This window comes from Emys orbicularis, chromosome 7, assembly GCF_028017835.1.
Source record: "Emys orbicularis isolate rEmyOrb1 chromosome 7, rEmyOrb1.hap1, whole genome shotgun sequence".
NCBI lineage: Eukaryota > Metazoa > Chordata > Testudines > Emydidae > Emys > Emys orbicularis.
Genome location: NC_088689.1, coordinates 19891965 through 19912801, shown reverse-complemented (window position 1 = coordinate 19912801; position 20837 = coordinate 19891965). Strand labels below are relative to the sequence as shown.

General features: G+C 41.0%; 1 protein-coding gene across 2 annotated transcripts in view; it reads right to left on the bottom strand.

The window, feature by feature from the left end:
- Nucleotides 1-7686: 7686 nt before the first annotated feature.
- Nucleotides 7687-20837, bottom strand: part of ACADSB (acyl-CoA dehydrogenase short/branched chain) — a 28507-nt gene continuing 15356 nt past the window's right edge. For both annotated transcript variants that reach the window (XM_065407742.1, XM_065407743.1), the window contains exons 8-11: nt 11816-11905; nt 10024-10161; nt 9164-9263; nt 7687-8407 (exon numbers count right to left, since the gene is read on the bottom strand). In XM_065407742.1, coding sequence (XP_065263814.1) covers nt 8337-8407; nt 9164-9263; nt 10024-10161; nt 11816-11905 — 399 coding nt within the window. In that variant the 3' untranslated portion in view covers nt 7687-8336. The remainder of the gene's footprint in view (nt 8408-9163; nt 9264-10023; nt 10162-11815; nt 11906-20837) is intronic.

Sequence of the window (20837 nt, the reverse complement as noted above, 5' to 3'; positions counted from 1 at the left end):
GGGAGACACAGTGCTGTTTACACCAGAGAGTAGGTCAGTATAACTACATATGGATTGTCCACATCCCTGAGCAACTTAGTTATACTGACATAAGTTCTGTAGACCAGTCTCACAACTACATGCAAGATGCAACAGATTGTTTAGCATAAATAGTTAACACATATTCTAAGAGGCCATTCCAGGTAAAGTGGCCAATTAGCACCTCTGTAGTCACAGGACAAAAAACGGGGGCTAATGGGTTACAGATTGTTGTAATAAGCCATAAATCCAGTGTCTCTATTCAGTCCATGATTTTTAGTGTCTAGCAAAGTTATGAATTTAAGCTCCCAGGCTTGTCTTTTGAACTCATTGTGCAGGCTTCCTTTCAGGATGAGGACTGAAAGGTCAGATATGGAGTGATAATTTTGTAAAAATGGTTCACCCAGGGGTGATATGGTGTTTGTGTCTTATATTTCTGTGTGAATTCATCTGAGAGTGTACTGATTGTCTGGTTTCCCTCACATAGTTGTTACTGGGCATTTAGTGCACTGGATGAGGAACAACACATATTTGGTGGGATGTGTAGGACCCATGGATCTTGAAAGGTGTGTTGGGGGGGGGGGTAATGATTATCATAGCAGTGGAGATATGTCTGCAGCTTTTACATCTGCTGCTGTGGCAGGGTCTGGTGCTGCTTTGAGTTGGTGTCCTGGTCTGTGGGGAGCTTGCTTTTGATAAGCTTGGTGAGATTGGGGTGTTGTTTGAAGGGCAGAAGAGGGTTTGGGAAAGATATCTTTCAGGATGTGGTCCCGATCAGGTATGGGTTGTAACTGTTTAGTTACACCCCATTTGGGTTCTAGTGTGGGGTGGTAGGTGACAACTAGGTGGGTGTGGTCAGAGGGGTGTGGTATTGAAACAGGTTTTCTCAGGGTATTTGGGTGGCCCTTTTCATGATGTGATCTACTTCTGTGGTGGTGTCCTTGTTTGATGAAGGCGGTTTTAAGTATGTTAAGGTGTGTATCCCTGACACTCTCCTCAGTGCATATTCTATGGTATCTGAGGGCCTGGCTGTAGATGGTGTCTTTGGAGTGGTTACTGTGGTGATCGGGGGGGGGGGGGGGAGGGTTGTATATAGTTGTCTATAGGGTTTTCATTGTTGAAGCTGATCATGCTGTCCCAGGAAGTTGATACTGGTTTGGGAGTGTTCTAGAGAAAGTTTAATGGATGGGTGGTAGTTTTTGAAGTTTTGGTGGAAATCTGAGGATGAAAATATCATTAATATATCTCAGGTATATCATGGGGAGCTTTGTGGTGCATTTGTCCAGAAATTCTTCCTCAAGGTGGCTCATCAAGAGGCTGGCATATTGGGGAACCATCCTGAGGGATGCTGGTGTATAGGGAGGAGACATCCATTGTGGCAAAGATGGTGTTCCGAGGGAGGCTGTTAATGCTGTGGAGTTTCTGGAGGAAGTCGACTTTGTCCTGGAAGAAGCTGGCCCCTTGTGTGGTGAGTGGTTTTAGGACAATTTCTGTGTCCAGATATTCCTTCAGTAAGAATGCCATGGCCAGATATATGTCTGACTGGATTCCCTTGTTTGTGTATCGTGGGAAGCATGCAAAAGGGTCCCTGGGGTGGATTCATGGGGGATAAGGTTGGAGAGTTTCTCTTGGAATTGTTTGGGGAAGGATTTGATATTCTTAAATTCCTGAGTGTATTGTGGTGTGGGGTCATCTTTGAGTTCTTTATAATAGGTGGTGTCAGAGAGTTGTCAGTTGGCCTCGTTGACATAGTCATCATGGTTGAGAACAATGATGGCACTCCCTTTGTCTGCTCTTTTGATCACTAGCTGGTGGTTGGGTTCCAGGGACTATATAGCTGTCCTCTTGGCAGCGGAGAGATTGTGGTGGATGTGATGTTTGTTTTGCCTTTTTTTCCCCTAAAGCAATCATGTAATGGTCAAGTGTGTGGTTTCGTCCACTCAGTCCAATCATTCAGATGATTCTTTTTTCTTCTGACTGTTGATAGTGGTGTCAATGACAGAATTCTTCTAGTTCTCCACATTAATATATCAGGTTCTGTAATGGGGCAGCAGTTCAATCCCTTGGAGGCATATGGGGCCTACACATGAATATCCCAACATGTGGTGTACATCAGCTAGTGGAATAAATGCCCCAATAACAACTACATAGGTGAAACCAGACAATCACTACACTCTCAAACTCATACAGAAAAATAAGACAAAAACACCATATTATCCCTTGGTGAACACTTTTCACAAAACAATCACTCCATACATGACCTCTGAGGCCTCGTCCTCAAAGGAAACCTTCACAACAAGTTCAAAAAAATGAACCTGGGAGCTTAAATTCATACCTTTGCTAAAAATCATGGTCTTAATAAAGCCACCATTGTAATAAGTCATAAATCTATTCTGTAACTCGCCACTTCATCTTGAATAGTTAGTTCCTCTCTGAAACAAAAGTAAACAGGACTTAGTTATTTAAATAGGATTGAGGCATAAACTTGTGAAAAACTAAACAATAAATATTCATAAATTTGTATATAATGTTTGAATCAACTATCTGTATATAATGTTTGAATCAACTATTAGAGTTAGTAGTATGTTTATCTCAGTATAATCTGGATAGTTCATGAACAGGCTTTACAGTATTGGAAACAAGGTCTGTGGTTAGTCATTTACCTTTTGTAAATCCTCCACCCCAGCATGCACACAACTGCAAACGAGGCACACAATATTAATATTTCATGAAATCTTAGACAAATTCAATATAGTCATGGACCTCTGCCATGCCACATCACCTTACTAAATCCAATATAAGGAATTAATCCTACGAGAGAACTGCACAACTCCATCTCTGTAAAATGCTCTGCAGCTACAGTACTTAACCGGATAGATGCGGGAAATGTTACATAATACTTAAGTTATAGAACACTTGAGACTTCTCATAAGCATCTTAAAAAATACACACTTGTCCCCTTCAATTCTTACTCTTACGGACACTTGATGTGTGTCTACTTCAGTTATTCATATCTGACGACTGAAGAAACGGGATCAAAGTTGAGAAGTTTTGGGTATTTGTGCTGGTTATTAAATTTAACTTTTTTTCATGAAAAGAATGCCAGATTAATATAGCAAATATGCCCTGGATTTGAATAAATACATACAAACTGAAAAAACGTTTTAACAGTTAAAGTCAAAAAGCCATAGTTAGCTACTGTAAAACCAGATATTCCATATCTGGAACATTATCATGAGGTGACAGGTTTAATAGCTATGTCAGTTGAAGAAGGACTTTAACCAAAGGACTGCAATATGGAAATTTCATATGTATTTTACACTGTAACTAGAAAAACTATAACAGTCAATATCCTAACACTGAACAATGAGGTCTTCTGTACGAGCAATTTTCTAGAAAATACATACATCAGAAAAATAAAAGTTAAGCTTTGCACTTCTATTGTATCTTCCAACTGAGGATATCAATAAATCCACACCTTCTCAATGCACAATTGATTACTAAAGTACATTCTCAAGCCCTTTATTCATTTAAATGTAATATTATTCAAATAATGGGGCTTCTACTTTAACTAGGAGATTATTCCACAATCTGAGGGTATGTCTACACCCAGCCGCTAGTTCGGCGGCTGGCAATCGAAGTTCTGGGTTCGACTTATCGCGTCTTGTCTGGACGCGATAAGTCGAACCAGGAAGTACTCGCCGTCGACTGCGGTACTCCAGCTAGATGAGAGGAGTACCGCGGAGTCGACGGGGGAGCCTGCCTGCCGCGTATGGACCGAGGTAAGTTCGAACTAAGGTACTTCAAACTTCAGCTACGTTATTCACGTAGCTGAAGTTGTGTACCTTAGTTCGATTTGGGGGTTTAGTGTAGACCAAGCCTAATAGAATTTACTGGTGTAATTTTTCATCATATCAAACCAATTTTTCCTTTTCTTAATTTCATTCCAATACTCTTGCTGCACCTCTTGGACAGAATTAAAAACTATCTAGGTATTTCAAACACATTCAAATCAGGTAGCTGAATGCCAGTTCCTCTCTCTATTTGGTGATCAGACTCTACAAATACTTGTAAATTGTTCAGTAATTATTTGGTCAAGTTAAAGACTCCATCTATATTCAAGAGCAAGTTTCTTTTCAAAATTAATTACTTTGTATTTCACACCAGATTCCTTTAAGACAGTGGATCTATTTGAAACAAATATTTATTTTTGTTCCTTTTTGTGAAGTTCAAAAAGTCATTTTGCAGAAGCAGCACAGAGTCTTGAGATTTGAAGAAAAATATGATTGAGAACAAGAGCATAGAACACATCATATAAAATAGCATATTTGAATATTTTTTCATGTAGAAACCATACCCTAAACTTGATATCTGCCTCAGAACTTTAACAAGAATGAGTAATTAGTGCACAAAAATCTGACCAAAATTTTTCTACTTAGCCTCAATAAAAAAAGTTTCAAATTTAGTAGTTCTGCTATCTTATTAAAAACGAGTTTGTTAGAGACTCTACAACAGATACAAAATATAGGTGCTATATTTAAAGAAATACAGGCACTTTTAAAAAGACAACCTCCATATTTGTTTTTAATCTAGGAAAGCACCGGTGCAACATTCCTGTTATTGAAGATGTGATTTCAGTCCAGTTGTTGAGCTGGGTTGACTGAAGACACAAGGGGGGAATTCATAGGAACACTGAAGCCACTTTACAATAGCATAACAAAGCTAAAAAGCAGCTGTAAGTCCCATCCTCAGGATAGCAGACTTCCCTGATAGGTACAAAGACAGCTCTGCAACGTATCAAAAGAGCTCCGGTGCGGGAGACATGAGGGCCAATCCTATGCCCAGGTTATTTTTCAGTGCTAGTAACAGAGCTAATGCAGAGGTGCAACTCAGGGAAGTCCTGAGGAGTTGCCCTAACCTGGACTGGGGGACAACTCAGTTCCCCGAAGACCTAGGCAAGAAGGCACAACCCACTCAGTTGCTACACCAGAGTCTGCACTGGTGCAGCAATGGAATCTAACTGAAGGAGATTAAATAATTTGGCCCAACATCACACAGTCCGTTTCTTGGGAGACTAGTGTTTAGGACGGTGGTACATAATTTTTTGCAGCAGCAAAGGCTGTAATGGCATCTTGCCGGAAACTCAATAGCTACAATTAATTTACACACAAATTTGTTTAGGTCTTTATAGATAAACACTAAATAAATGTGTATTTCTCTTGGAAAGTGCTCTGTACTTACTTGTATAACTGCACACCGCACTTAAGACAAAACATGTTTTGTGTCTCAGTGTTAATGGAAAGACTGGCACTAATTCTCTGAAATCAACTATCCGATGGCTAGTTGTATTTTCAAGATGACCATATGGATTACAGAAGGCAGATTTGAGGCTGTTAGGCACATTGCAATATTCTGATTTTTCCAAATCACTTTAAGCCAGGGCCGGTGCAAGGAAGTTTCGCGCCCTAGGTGAAACTTCCACCTTGCCCCCCCCCCCCCCCCCAGCCCTGTGGCAGCTCCCCCCCCCCGCCCTGAGGCGCCCCCCCCCTCCGCAGCAGCTGCCCCCCCCCCCCGCCCTGAGGCCCCTCCCCAGGAGCCGTGCGGCAGCTCCCCACCCTAGCTCACCTCTGCTCCACCTCCTCCCGAGCACGCCGCCCCCGCTCTAATTCTCCTCCCCTCCCAGGCTTGCGGCGCCAAACAGCTAATTGGCACTGCAAGCCTGGGAGGCGGGAGAAGTAGAGCAGCGATGGCGTGCTCGGGGAGGGGGCGTAGCAGAGGTGAGCTGGGGTGGGGAACCCTGCGGCAGCTTCCCCCCCCCACCCTGAGGCACCCCCGCGGCAGCTCCCGCCCCCCCCCCCGGGGAGCCGTGCGGCAGCTCCCCACACCAGCTCACCTCTGCTCCGCCTCCTCCCCGAGCACGCCACCCCCGCTCTAATTCTCCTCCCCTCCCAGGCTTGCGGCGCCAAACAGCTGATTGGTGCTGCAAGCCTGGGAGGCGGAAGAAGTGGAGCGGCGACCGCACGCTTGGGGAGGGGGTGTAGGAACGCTGTAAAAAAAAAAAAAAAAAAAAAAAAAAAATTGGGGGCACCGCTTTTCGGAACCCCCAAATCTTGGCGCCCTAGGCAACCGCCTAGTTTGCCTTAATGGTAGCACCGGCCCTGCTTTAAGCAGATCTTTACCAATATGACATACTTCCAGAGAGGTCATACAAAGAGTAGCCCTCTTACACAACCCTTGATATCTGTCCCAAAGCAAGCCTTAATTTGGATCAAGGCACTTGGGGGATTGCCTTCACCGCAGTGTTAGCTTCAGGTACTCCTGTCAACATACAAATCTCTAGCTCAAATACAGTGGTGCTTTAAACTTCAACTAGCTGGCCCATCAGGGAGTGCAGGTTGAAGCTCGAACACTGCTGATGCTCAAGCTAGTAATATAGTGGGGATGCAGCTATAGGCTACAGTTCACCATGTTAGCACAACTCATCAGTTGCTAAGCCAATCGATCTGTGTAGCTCAAGTGTTTCACAGTGTGGATGCTCTCACTCAAGCTAGGCTAGCTGGAGTGGGGTAACTTGAGCTAACTGTTTCAGTTAAGATAAGCCCTAAAATAATCAATTCTGGTTGAACTTTACCCTCAGCTTCTTTTAGTTTAGCTGGAAGTATGTCTGCAAACAACTTGAAATTTGTTTCTCTTGAAAGTCACCAAGTCACTGATCAAATGAATCTTGAAACTTCTTATTCCCTTCAGCAAAGGGACAACTGTCACCCTAATTTAAGCATTTGTTGGAAAAGTCACTCCACTAAAGCAGTCACATTAAAGCTGAAGCTGCAACCACCATAAAGGGAGGAATGGTGCAGGGTTGAAGCACAAATCTTGCGATGATGACGCCCCGAATTCTAATCCTACTGTGATTCCCTTGGCGACCTTGGGCGAGTCACAACAGTGACCTACAAATAACTTTTATAAAAATGGCACTCCACTTTTTGCGTCTTTATGATCATGCAGAAGTCTGCTTGTTTTACCTCATAAATATCAAGAATGTTAAGTCTAGTCTTCTGTAGAACTGGTGAAGTATCTCTTAGGACTCTCAGACTATGTATATCATGACCTCTCATACTGTCATGGAAGAAGCAATGCTTCTGAATCTTTAACAAAAACATCCTTTTTTCAAAATATTTTATAGTTGGTGGAATTAAATGGGTAAAAAACCCAAAGAATTAAAAGCAGTGATTAAATATTCCTCCCCTTTAGTTGCTAAGCTTTCAGTCACTTGGCTCTTGTGCTTAGTTTTACTGATTCTCCAGTCACTAATGAGTCTTTCAGTGTAAGCAAGATCTGTGTCTAATGTAAAAAGAAGCAGACCAAAAAAAAAATTCTGGCTTTTTCAGCCTTTATATTATAAAGAAGAAAAAAGATACAAACTTTTCTCTTTTGCAGAATACCTTTAATTTCCTTCGAGTTTCCCCAAGAGCCATACCCCCTCACCGGGGGGTTGTGAGGATTAATGTTTGTAAAATGCTTTGAACAGGGAAAGTACTATAAGTAATAAGAAAACTATAATGCTTATCAACTAGCTTATGTCATTGTCCTTTTGCAGAACTACCAAGTTTCTCTTAATCTGACCTCTATATATATATATATATATATATATATATATATATATATATATATATATATATGAACGATTCTTTAACGCATTTTACAAAGAATTTAACTTAGCATTAAAAAATATGAAGAGCCTAAATAGCAGAAGAGGGGATGGGGTGGAAGATGGCTATTTGCCACCTTTCAAGATCCCCAATCCAGGGACTGCCAGGGCCCAAACTGCCAGATATAATTTAGAATAGGCTAAGATTGCTCTAAGTTACCTCAACTGTAGCGGCCCCATAGGAATCGCTCACCAGACAAAGGTAGCAAGGAAAGCTGAACTCTCCAAGTCTATCCATTCTCACCACACCAAATGGCATATAGCTGGCTTTACACCAGCCAATGATACCTCTGCCCTGGGGGAATCAGCTGCCTCTTCAGGTGGCTTTGTGCCCTTTTGTGCCAGTAGAGCAGGTTGAGGATTTATCTCCTTTTCGTTTGTTTGTTTACTTTTGTCGATCTCTACAGTCTGAAACAACCTAATCACTTAAATCATTGCACTGTTTTAGAAGTGTTTTCGGGATAAAATTCCATGATTAGGGTTTTTTTTTGTTTTTTGTTTTTTTTTAAACAAACACACAATTTGGAATAAATATGTAACCCTTGATTTCACCAATGAGGCGTGCTGATTCTAAATTTCAGTGTGAACAGTCACGACGTCCTTGCGGTTTTCAGTATTCTTGACCTATGCATTTTGCAATTGTACTCAGCTGGATATTTGAAGTTCCTTCATATATTGTACCTGAAACAAACCAAAGGAAATAAAACTGAACTAAGCATATTAACAGTAATTTAAATCCTTGTTCTAAAGATCCAAATAGAGCTCTAAGACAATAAAGCAAAGATTCATATTAACAACGAGAAGCAGAGCTGATATTCACATAAAATATTAAAGTATTTTACTGTTGACTACAATGAAGCAAACTTTCTTGTTGGTATATAATATCAATAATCAACTTACTTTGGGAGGTAAGAAATTTTCCTGAACAGCAATTTCCACATTTCGAGTCAAATTTGAAAGTATTTACAGTTGACATCAGCCATTAAAGCCAGAAGTCAGTCTAAAACTGTCAAAACTATCAAAGTGACTTAGTACGGGACTTAGAAGCGTAAGTGGCTAAGTAACTTTTGAAAGTGAGACTTGTACCCCTAAGTCACTTTGACACTTTTTAACTCAAACTCTCTCCTCCCTCTTATGGTTTCAATTTTATTTTTAAGTACCTTTGATTCATTTGAACTGAAATTTGGATTGAACAGTAATATTCACACTAAAGCAGTACACACACACTTTTTTTTTTTTTAACACTGAATTAAATATGATAGACAGACTGGCTCATATACCTAGATATTTCTGACCCTTATCAGTGTCATATCTCAGTATTAATTTGCTGAAAGGAAAATATCTCTGACAAATTGGTATCCAGGTAATTGAAACACAACCTTGAAACAATACCAAACCCAAGTCTATATTATATATTCATAAGAAATTGCTGCTTACCAATTTTGCAGTCTCTGTAGTATTTTTCAATTGGATAATCTTTTGTGAATCCAACTCCACCCATCCATTCAATACATTTACTAGTTGTCAGTGCTGCAACCTAAGGAAAATTAGATTCACAATTACCATTCCAGGACACACCTTTGCCAAGAAGTCAGTCAATGTCATTGTTCCATCTAATTTCAGAAAAACAAAGCAATAATTAAAGCAGCAATTGGAGGGAAAAGGAAAGAATGGAGATTTTAGCCACCTATCCTGTGCAAACTTTGTAAGAATGTTGTTTGTGCACCAATTTAAAGTTCATTCCCACTTCACCCACCTGATGACATGAAGAAGTCAGAATAGTTATTTGCAATAGTCCCTTCCCTACCAAGAAAGAGACTTTAATTGCTGTATTGGCTACCATTGCAAGTGAAAAGGACGTGATTCTATGCCCATAGACATTTTTGGATCTTATATGCTGAACTATCATTATGACTGGGAGAGGCATTCTTGACCAGAGATTAATTCCCCTCTACCTTACCACAGCAGTGAATCCTGAGGTGATGGAATCTTTCAGAACATCTCCTTGTGGGTGATTGCTAGTATTTGAGGTTTTATTGAGTGGATAAATAATACTACACTTCCTTTCTTTAATTCTGCTGTTTGAGAATTTTTTGAATTTTATTTAAGGGGGTATACTGTTTATCCCTCAGTTGTCCTACTTTCATCCCATCTGAAAACTGCATGTTGGAAACAAGAGAAAACTATGCTCAATTTACAAAGAAAACAAGTTATTAAAAAACATATTTAGCAAAAATATGGCTTTAAAACTAACAGCAAGTGAACTAAATGTACCAAATAAAGCAATTTTTGGTTACCTCTGCAGCATAATACTTGGCCATGCTTGCCTCTTTTCTGAATGGCCTTCCTGCTTCTACGAGTCGGGCTGCATTATAGGTCAGCAACCTTGCAGCTTCCAGCTGGGTGGCCACTTGAGCTATCTGATGTTGCATTCCCTATAATAAGCAGGCCTGACGTTAGACAGAACTTAAAACACATCTAATATTCTTAAAAGTATTATCCAGCTGCCTAACTTCAATATGCAGCAAAATGTGTATTGCTTTTCAAAGCTTTAAACCTACATTCTGAAATAAAATATGATTACACATGGATTAGTAAAAGGTCATCCCCTCCCACCTCCTTTTTGCACTTTCAGAGGTGGTGAGACTTTATCTGGGCCAACAGGAGAAAGAAAAATCTGGGCCCCTTGAAAAATTGCACCTGCCTTTTTTCTTCCCTTCCTCCTGGATACTCAGCTTCATGTGGTTGAGGAGGGAGCTCCTTGGCTGATTGGCTGGATAGAAGGTTGCACTATAAGGCTATTGGCTCCTGGGTACTCAAGAGTGGACTAATAAGCTTTTTTCCCTGCCCGGACCCCAATCTACATGCTGATCAAAACTTCCCTCCCCTCACAATCGGAGAAGAATTGGATTTTGGGGCCTTGCTGTGGGCATCACACTAACAGACTTTTGGGGGCTAGGAATGAATACCTCTCTCACTGCCTGATTGATCTGAGCATTCATTCCCTCCCCACTTCTCCTCCCCCCAAGCCAACCTTCCTCACAGCAACACAGGGACCCAATGGGCACATTAGGTTGTAAAATTTGTTACAACTTGGTAAGTTGAAGTCAAAATATTAAGATGGGTGAACTCAAGTGCCTAGTATTAAATGAGGATATTGATACAATAAGCAACACAGAAACTTGGTGGACCAACGATAATCAATGGGACACAGTAATATCAGGATACAAACTAAAGAGGAATAAGAGTAGGTTGTGCTGGTGGGAGAGAGTGGCACTATATATGCAAGAAAGCATAAAGTCAAATATAATCAAACTGTACTATAGAATCTCTATGGATAGAAATTCCATGCTTGAATAATAAGAGTATAGCAGTAAGAATATACTACTGACCACCTGATCCAGATAGTGATGGTGACTGTGAAATGCTCAGGGAGATTAGAGAGGCTACAAAAACAGAAAACCCAATAACAATGGGAGATTTCAACTATTGCCCTATTGACTGGGTACATATTGCCTTAGGACAGGATGCAAAGATAAAATTTCTAGGCACCATTAGTGACTACTTGTTGGAGCAGCTAGTCTTGGAACACACAATTCTTGATTTAGTCCTAAGTAGAGCAAAGGATCTGGTCCAAGAGGTGAATATGGCTGAACCATTCAGTAATAGTGACTCCAACGCCATTCCCCACCTTAAGGATATGACGTCTTCTAATGTACTTCCAATTCTGGAATAGCAGTGAATCATGCCTCCACTGAATGAGTACTTGCACTAGGCACTTAAGAACATAAGAATGACCACACTGGGTCAGACCAATGGTCCATCTAGTCCAGTATCCTGTCAGGTGTTAACTAACATATAAAATAGATGCACAAACAGATACACTATTAGATCTGCAGAGCATATATGCCAAATTAAGGCTTATCTGAATTTCTTTTCAATTTGCCATTCACAGACATTGAGAAGGGGAGACATTAAATAACACGAGGGCACTATAGTTATTCAATCAAATGACTCATTCCTGACATTTTCTATTATGATTACTTCTCTTTTAAGTAGACAGCTTTTAATATATACACTGATGAATACCTGAAAATCAAATATGCTTTTCCCAAACTGGACTCTCTCCTTTACATATGGAATAGTGTGGTCAAAACATCCCTGTGCCAATCCCAACATCTGTGAATGAACAGAGAAACAAAGATTACACTGAGTAAACAATTTGTACATTTAATGTACCCAACGGAGGTAATAATTACAGTAATTCTTTTTCTGGGCAGATGGTGTGCCTTTTTAATTTTTCGGCATTCAAGGAGATGAGCTTAGTTTTTCTCTGTAAAAAGAAATACGCTCTGTGTAGTATCAGAAATAATGAAACCAAAGATGACGTAAATACAAAATATAATAAAACAATTCTAATCAGAACCTTAGTCGAGGTTTTACTACTGTTAGAATTCTTGTCCAGGTGAGTCATGATAAAGAGTCTGCATGAAGAATAAACCTATTCCATAACCATCTGGATGTACAGTAAAGTCCTGTAAATCAAGGCAAGATATTAGTGAAAATGATGTAGTGAACTTTTTCTGTAAAATTCAGAGGCGTCAAAGGATGGCCCAAGTAATCTTTTCTAATCTCAGTATATGATTCTGTGAAAAGCCCTAACTGCTTTAGACAGGAAAATCACTGTATACTAAACAGTGAATAAATATAAATATATATACTACCTATAGAAACTCAATTCCAATCAAATTATTTTGCTGTTATGAAGGTGCCAGATTGACAGCATACAAAATTAGAGTACTTCATCTACAGAACTGGTACAGAGGAGGTGGCAGTAGCGCAAGCTTCCTTATAATGTTCTGGAGAGACCACCTTTAGAGGACAGTTTTAGGAGACCTGATGCCTATTCAACCTTTAGCAGCTCTACTTAAGCTACCAAAAGGGCAGCCAGTTGTGATGTGGATGCCTGTTTACTAGCAACTGGAGTAATAGTAACAATTAACTTCATATAGGCTGCCCAAGAGCCATACAGCAAAACTTTGAATCATCACCTATCTAGCTAGGCTGGATGAAAATTAGTGACCTAGAAATTGAAAGTACTGCAATACAAATCCCCTGAGCCTTTGATTCCCTGAACATGCTGTCTCAAATATCTAACATGTTAGATTAACTCATTTAAACTCTTACTCCTACCTAACGACTCAAAACTGAATGTCATAGGATACAGGTACACGTTTTTCCTTAACACCAGCTTGGACCACAAATTGAATATGAGCCAAGAATGTGATGAAGTTGCAAAAAAAGGAAGAAAAAAAAAAAAGTTATTATTCTGGAGAGTATTGACAGGCGTGTTTTACATAAGATGTGGAAGGTAATTTTTCTGCTCTACTCGGCACTGGTGAGGCCTCTCCTGGATTATTGTGTTCAGTTTGGGGCACCACATTTCAAGAAGGATGGGGATAAAGTCCAAAGGAGAGAAATAAAAATTATAAAAGATTTAGAAAACCTGACCTATGAGGAAAGGTTAAAAAATGGCCTTTAGTCTTGAGAAAAAAAAGACAACTGAGGGGGGACCTGAGAAGTCTTCAAATATGTCAACGGCTTTTATAAACATGATGGTGATCAGTTGTTCTCCATGTCCAGTGAAAGCAGGACAAGTAGCTATCAGCTTAATCTGCAGCAAGGGATTTGTGTTAGACATTAGGAAAAAAGATAGTTAAGTACTGAAATAGGTTACTGTGAGGGTTTACGCCCCTCCTTACAGGGCAGCACGGCCTAGTGGCCAGAGTCCATAGGATAAACCCTTGTCGCAGGGTAGCACGGCCTAATGGCCCAAGTCCATATAAGCGCCCCTTGTCGCAGGGTAGCACGGCCTAATGGCCAGAGTCCATATAAGCGCCCCTGGTTGCAGGGTAGCACGGCCTAATGGCCCAAGTCCATATAAGCGCCCCTGGTTGCAGGGCAGCACGGCCTAGTGGCCCAAGTCCATGTAAGCACCCCTGGTTGCAGGGCCGTAGGACCTTACTACTACTGGCTCAGCGAGGGGGTCCTACCGAAACACACTGAGGCTTACCGGGGTCAAGGTACCAGTCCGTCACCTCCCCCGGGTCGCTCCCTACCGGCTGGGGAGTTGGGGTCTCCCACGGATCCCAGGGCTCTCCATGAGTCTCCGGATCCGTCGCCTCCTCTGGTTCCTCCCGCAGTAGGGGTTCGTGCCGGCCGATAAAAGCCTCTGTTCCTGACAGCTCAAAGAGCGTCGGCTGGTCCTCTGCAGGAGCTTCCCAGTTAGGTCCTTCCCCTGCGGCCGCCAGCCCCGACTGAGCTGAGTTCCCTCCTTTTATACTCAGTGAGCATCTGGAGCATGCCCAGTACGAACGGGGCGGGACTTCCTCTGTCAGAGCTACTGGTCTGACGTCGCTGGGGCCAGTGCGGGGCGGAGCTGCCCCGTCACAGTTACCAAGAGAGGTTGTGGAATCAGTCATTGGAGGTTTTTAAGAACTGGTTAGACAAACACCTGTCAAGGATGGTCTAGGTATACCTCTGTCATGCCTTAGCATGGAGGGAATGGACCTCTTGAGGTTCCCTCCAGCCCTACATTTCTGTGATTCCACAGCCTTCTACTAATGCTAATGGGAGTTAAACAAGCATCAAAAATAGATGTAATTGGCGAAGGTGATATATTGAGCTCCAGGGCCAGCTGTGTCTGAGCATACCACAAGGCTGCCACATATCATGATCCCTATTTACTATTTGGGGGGAAAACTGAAATCTCCTATAAAAAACACACTTTTAAAAACAGCATTTATGCCTGTCCCAGCTTCTGACAGACTGGTCTGAGCAAGGATGATCAAGCAAAGATTTTTCAGGTCTGGATAGAAGATTAATATTCATGAAGAATATTTTATTGCAAAGAAGATCATGAAGAAAAGATCCCACAAGCTCTCGTAGCTCTTCTTACAAGAGAGGGAATATTACGGAATCCATTAATAATAGTGAGACAATATGGGTGAAATAATATCTTTCACTGGACCAACTTCTGTTGGTGGGAGAAACAAGCTTTTGCGCTACACAGAGCTCTTCTTCTGGTATGGGAAAGGTACTCGGAGTGTCACAGTTAAATAAAAGGTTGAACAGTTAGTTTAGCATAAGTAGTTAGCACATATTCTAAGGGTACATTCAAGGTGAAGTGGCCCGTTAACATCCCTGAAGTCATAGGACAAAAAGGGGAGTTAGTGAGTTATAGATTGTTGTAATAAGCCATAAATTCAGTGTCTTTATTAAGGCCATGTTTTTTAATGTCTAGCAAAGTTATGAATTTACTAATGAGAGTCAGATGCACAATTAAACCAATTAGGATCCTAGCTGGTTTAATTCTGTATCCAGCTACAAATATAAAAGTCTCCTTTCTGCTGCTCCTAATAGGAGCAAAGAAAAAGACAGAAAATGAAACAAACAAGCAGGGCTTTGGAGCAGAGCCTGGAGCTGGAGCGCGGAGCAGCTCCGGAGCAGTGGAGCTGCAGGTCTTTGCCTGCAGCTGGAACGGAGCCGGAGCACAGCTCCAAAGCCCTCCAAACAAGAGGCACATACAACAAAAAATAGAGACTGAAAGGGAGACAGACAAGAGACATGTACAGATGGTAAGAAAGCAGAATTAACAGTGATGATCCTGAAACTGGAATCTCACAAAAATACAACCCCCCCCCCCCCCAAAAAAAAAGACAACCAAACAAAAACAGCACCTTTTCCACAGAGAATTATCTGGGCTACTAGAGTATAAAGGTGGGCTACCAGAATTTGGTAGCCAACTATTTGATCAGTTTAACTATGTTACTTAACTTTTATATGGTGCTCAAAAGTGTGTTATTTTACAGACCCTTAGGAAGACAGGTCCTTGACTGAAAGCCAAGTGCCCCAATGAGAGAAGACAAGCGCCTTTCCAGTAATAAAAGGGGGGGGGGAAAGAGAGTATTTTTCAAACATGAATACAAGGGGGTGGGGAAAGACTGTATACATAGGCCAGAGCTATATAGGACAGATTACAAGGGTTATGTTATCCCAGATTCCATAGATGCTTCCCCCAGAGACACTGGAACTCAAACAACCATTTATCCTCTACTCACTCTTAAAATTCTGGAGGAACACAGTACAAAATAAAATAAAAATAGAGAAAGGGTAGAAGAAAATATAGCTGTAGTACATTCTTAATTAGCTTCAGTATATGCTACTAGATTCCATTGCACCATTGTATATCTGAAGACAAACAAATTAGCACATGTAACATCACATATAACTATTTTACGTTAAAATTATTTGAAACTGTTTTCATAGCAACAATCACGTTTATAAGACATTCATTACCTTCTAAACTATTACTGCTGCAAAACTAAACTCAATTCTACAGGGTTTTTAGAATTACTGTTCTTCATTCAGGCATTTCTCTTCATTTGAAGGTGCCAAAAACAAAGTATTAGCTGAGATATAACAAATACCCATCTTAACTTTTAATTAGGTTACAACAGTAACTTGCAGTAATTAGATTAAGACCTTGACAGTGTACTTTACTGCCAGAAGAGCTATGTTATTTATATCTCTGAGAACAACAGGAGCCAGTGCTCTAGATTTTTTTTAAGGCCATACCTGACAAAATTTTACCACAGATAATCTTTAAAAATGATGGAAAAGCCAACCCTATTTAGTATCATGCTACATTACCATGTGGAAAGCATGCATTTAGGCATCACCTATTACTCCTGGTCTGTCTGCCAGCAGTTGGAAAAGGAATAAGGAAGAATGACAGCCTCCAAAATGATAGGGACAGACACATCACCTCTACTTGCATCACAAAAATAATATGTTTTTGCATTAATTAGATTTCCCTTTAAAAGCATAGGTTGAATGATAAAAAACAGCCACAAAACCAAATCAATTTTTATAGGGCTGGACTCTGTTCCCAATTAAATCAATTAGAATTTCAGGATCTGAATCAGGCTCATAACAAAACAACACATACTTTAAATAATCCAGAAATTCGATTGACATTTTGGTCCAAGTGCCCTAACGTACATTTTTTTAAGTACATCGCCACAAACTTAGCAGACTTCCATTAGAACATATCAATTTTGTTCTGGGACTTTTTCATGATTAAGATAAAAAGATAATATCAAATGTCATTTGCTAAGCATGCAATCAATATTGTAAGCACTAAATATTACTCTTTATTCTTACACTATTTCTATTATATGCAGTATTTGTCAAATAGCTGAATTCGTTTTTTGAAAAATTAATGCACATGATGGAAGATATGCACTATTGTTGTAGCCATGTCGGTCCCAGGATATTAGAGAGACAAGGTGGGTGAGGTAATATCTTTTATTGGACCAACTTCTGTTGGTGAGAGAGAGTTAGGTCAGCGCCAGGCAGCTTATGTCAATCTATGTAAGTGTTTACACTAAAAGTTTGCTCCCACCAATTAAACTGCCCTGCTACGCCAGCTTAATAACTCCACTTCCATGAGAGGCATAGAGTCAATGTCAATGTAGTTAGGTCAACACAGTGTCAGTGTAGACATTGCATTGCTTACAGTGATTGCTACTGCATGATGCACCCACTGACACAAGCTTTCCTGGTGAGAACGCGCACTGCCGACACAAGGAGCATAGTGTGGACACACCAAAGCGATTTAATGACTGCAGCAGCTGTATGCCAATGTAACTTAGATCAACATAATTCTGTAGCGTACACATGCCCCGAGAGACAAGCTTTTGAGCTACACAGAACTCTTCTTCTGGTCTGGGCATGGTACTCAATGTCATAGCTAAATACAATATGGAACAGATAGTTTAGTAGAAATAGTTAGCGCACATTCTAATAGACCATTCAAGGTAACGTGGCCCGTTAATGCCCCTGTAGTCATAGGACTAAAAGGAGGGGCTAGTGGGTTACAGATTGTTGTAATAAGCGATAAATCCAGTGTCTTCATTAAGACCACGATTTTTAGTGTCTAGCAAAATTATTAATTTCAGTTCTTAGGCTTGTCTTTTGAAAGTGTTGTGCAGGTTTCCTTTAAGGATAAGGACTGAACAGCCAGATATAGAGTGATTGTTTTGTGAAAAGTTTTTGCCCACAGATGATATGGTGTTTTTGTCTTTTATCATTTTCCTGTGTGAGTTCATTCGAGACCATAGTGATTGTCTGGTTTCACCCACAAAGTTGATATTGGGTCATTTAGTGCACTGGATGAAGTACACCACATGTTGGGATAGGCATGTATAGGACCAATGGATCTAGAAAGGTATGTTAATCATTATAGCAGTGGAGATATGTCTGCAGGTTTTGCATCTGTTGTTCTGGCAGGGTTTGGTGCTGCTTTGATTTGGTGTGTCCTGATCTGTGGGGAGCTTGTTTCTGATGATGCACTTGAAGAGGTTGTCGGGGGTGTGGGTGGGAGGAGGGGTTGTTTGAAGGTTGGAAGAAGGGGTTCAGGAAAGATTTCTTTCAGTATGAAATGGTACTTTAGAATATAGAATCATAGGACTGGAAGGGACCTCGAGAGGTCATCTCATGGCAGGACTAAGTATTATCTAGACCATTCCTGACAGGTGTTTGTCTAACCTGCTCTTAAAAACCTCCAGTGATGGAGATTCCACAACCTCCCTAGGCAACTTATTCCAGTGTTTAACCACCCTGACAGTTAGGAAGTTTTTCCTAACGTCCAACCTAAAGCTCCCTTGCTGCAATTTAAGCCCATTGCTTCTTGTCCTATCCTCAGAGGTTAAGAAGAACAATTCTCCTCCCTCCTCCTTGTAACAACCTTTTATGTACTTGAAAACTGTTATGTCCCCTCTCAGTCTTCTCTTCTCCAGACTAAACAAACCCAATCTTTTCAATGTTCCCTCATAGGTCATGTTTTCTACACTTTTAATCATTTTTGTTGCTCTTCTCTGGACTTTCTCCAATTTGTCCACATCTTTCCTGAAATGCAGTGCCCAGAAAAGGACACAATACTCCAGTTGGGGCCTAATCAGCATGGAGTGCAGCAGAAGAATTACTTCTCGTGTCTTGCTTACAACACTCCTGCTAATATACCCCAGAATGATGTTTGCTTTTTTTGCAACGGTGTTATACTGTTGACTCATATTTAGCTTGTTGTCCACTATGACCCCCAGATCCCTTTCCGCAGTACTCCTTCCTAGGCAGTCATTTCACATTTTGCATGTGTGCAACTGATTGTTCCTTCCCAAATGGAGTACTTTACATTTTTCCTTATTGAATTTCATTCTATTTACTTCAGACCATTTCTCCAGTTCGTCCAGATCATTTTGAATTTAAATCTTATCCTCCAAAGCACTTGCAACCCCTTCCAGCTTGGCATCTTCCTCAAACTTTGTAAGTGTACTCTCTATATCATTACCTAAATCAGACCCAGAACTGATCCCTGCAGTACCCCACTCATTATGCCCTTCCAACATGACTGTGAACCACTGATTACTGCTCTCTGGGAATGGTTTTCCAACCAGTTTTGCACCCACCTTATAGTAGCTCCATCTAGGTTGCATTTCCGTAGTTTGTTTATGAGAAGGTCATGCGAGACAGTATCAAAAGCTTTACTAAAGTCAAGATATACTATGTCTACAGTTTCTCCCCTATCCACAAGGCTTGTTATCCTGTCAAACAAAGCTATCAGGTTGGTTTGACAGGATTTGTTCTTGACAAATCCATGCTGTTACTTATCACCTTATTATCTTCTAGATGTTTGCAAATTGAGTGCTTAATTATTTGTTCCATTATCTTTCCGGGTACAGAAGTTAAGCTGACTGGTCTGTAATTCCCCAGGTTGTCCTTATTTACCTTTTTATAGATGGGCAAATATAGTGCCATTTTCCAGTCTTCTGGAATCTCTCCCGTCTTCCATGACTTTACAAAGATAATTGCTAATGGCTCAGATATCTCCTCAGTCAGCTCCTTGAGTATTCTAGGATGCACTTCATCAGGCCCTGGTGACTTGAAGACATCTAATTTGTCTAAGTAATTTTTAACTTGTTCTGTTCCTATTTTAGCCTCTGATCCTACCTCATTTTCACTGACATTCACTATGTTAGATGTTCAATCACCACCAACCTTCTTGGTGAAAACTGAAACAAAGAAGTCATTAAGCACCTCTGCCATTACCACATTTTCTTTTATTATTCCTCCCCACCCCCCCGCCCCTCGTTGAGTAACGGGCTTACCCTGTCTTTGGTCTTCCCCTTGCTTCTAATGTATTTGTAGAATATTTTCTTGTTACCCTTTATGTCTCTAGCTAGTTTGATCTCGTTTTGTGCCTTGGCCTTTCTAATTTTGTCCCTACATACTTATTTGTTTATATTCATCCTTTGCACTTTGACTTAATTTCTACTTTTTGTAGGACTCTTTTTTGATTTTTAGATCATTGAAAATCTCCTGGTTAAGCCAGGGTGGTCTCTTGCCATACTTCCTATCTTTCCTATGCAGTGGGATAGTTTGCTCTTGTGCTCCTTAATAATGTCTCTTTGAAAAAACTGCCAACTGTCTTCAATTGTTTTTCCCCTTAGACTTGCTTCCCATGGGATCTTACCTACCAACTCCCTGAGTTTGCTAAAGTCTGCCTCTTGAAATCTATTGTCTTTATTTTGCTGTTCTCCCTCCTACCATTCCTTAGAATCAAGAACTCTATCATTTCATGATCACTTTCACCCAAGCTGCCTTCCACTTTCAAATTCTCAACCAGTTCCTCACTATTTGTCAAAATCAAATCTAGAGCAGTCCTTCCTGGAACAGCATCCCGTGGTCAAGGAAGCCGAGGCCCTCCTGACGACACCATCTTCGCAGCCAGGTGTTCACCTCTAGGATGCATCTGTCTCTGCCTGGGCCCCTACCCTTGACCAGAAGGATCGAAGAGAACAGCACCTGCGTTCCCAACTCCTTCACCTTTATTCCCAGAGCCCTGTAGTCACTTCTGATCTGCTGAGGGTCATACCTCACAGTATCATTAGTGCCCACACGGATGAGTAGCATGGGGTAGTAGCATACCTCCCGGGACACCATGTCAGGGCGACAGATGAGTGCCTCAGAAGAGGGTCCCCAATCACCACTA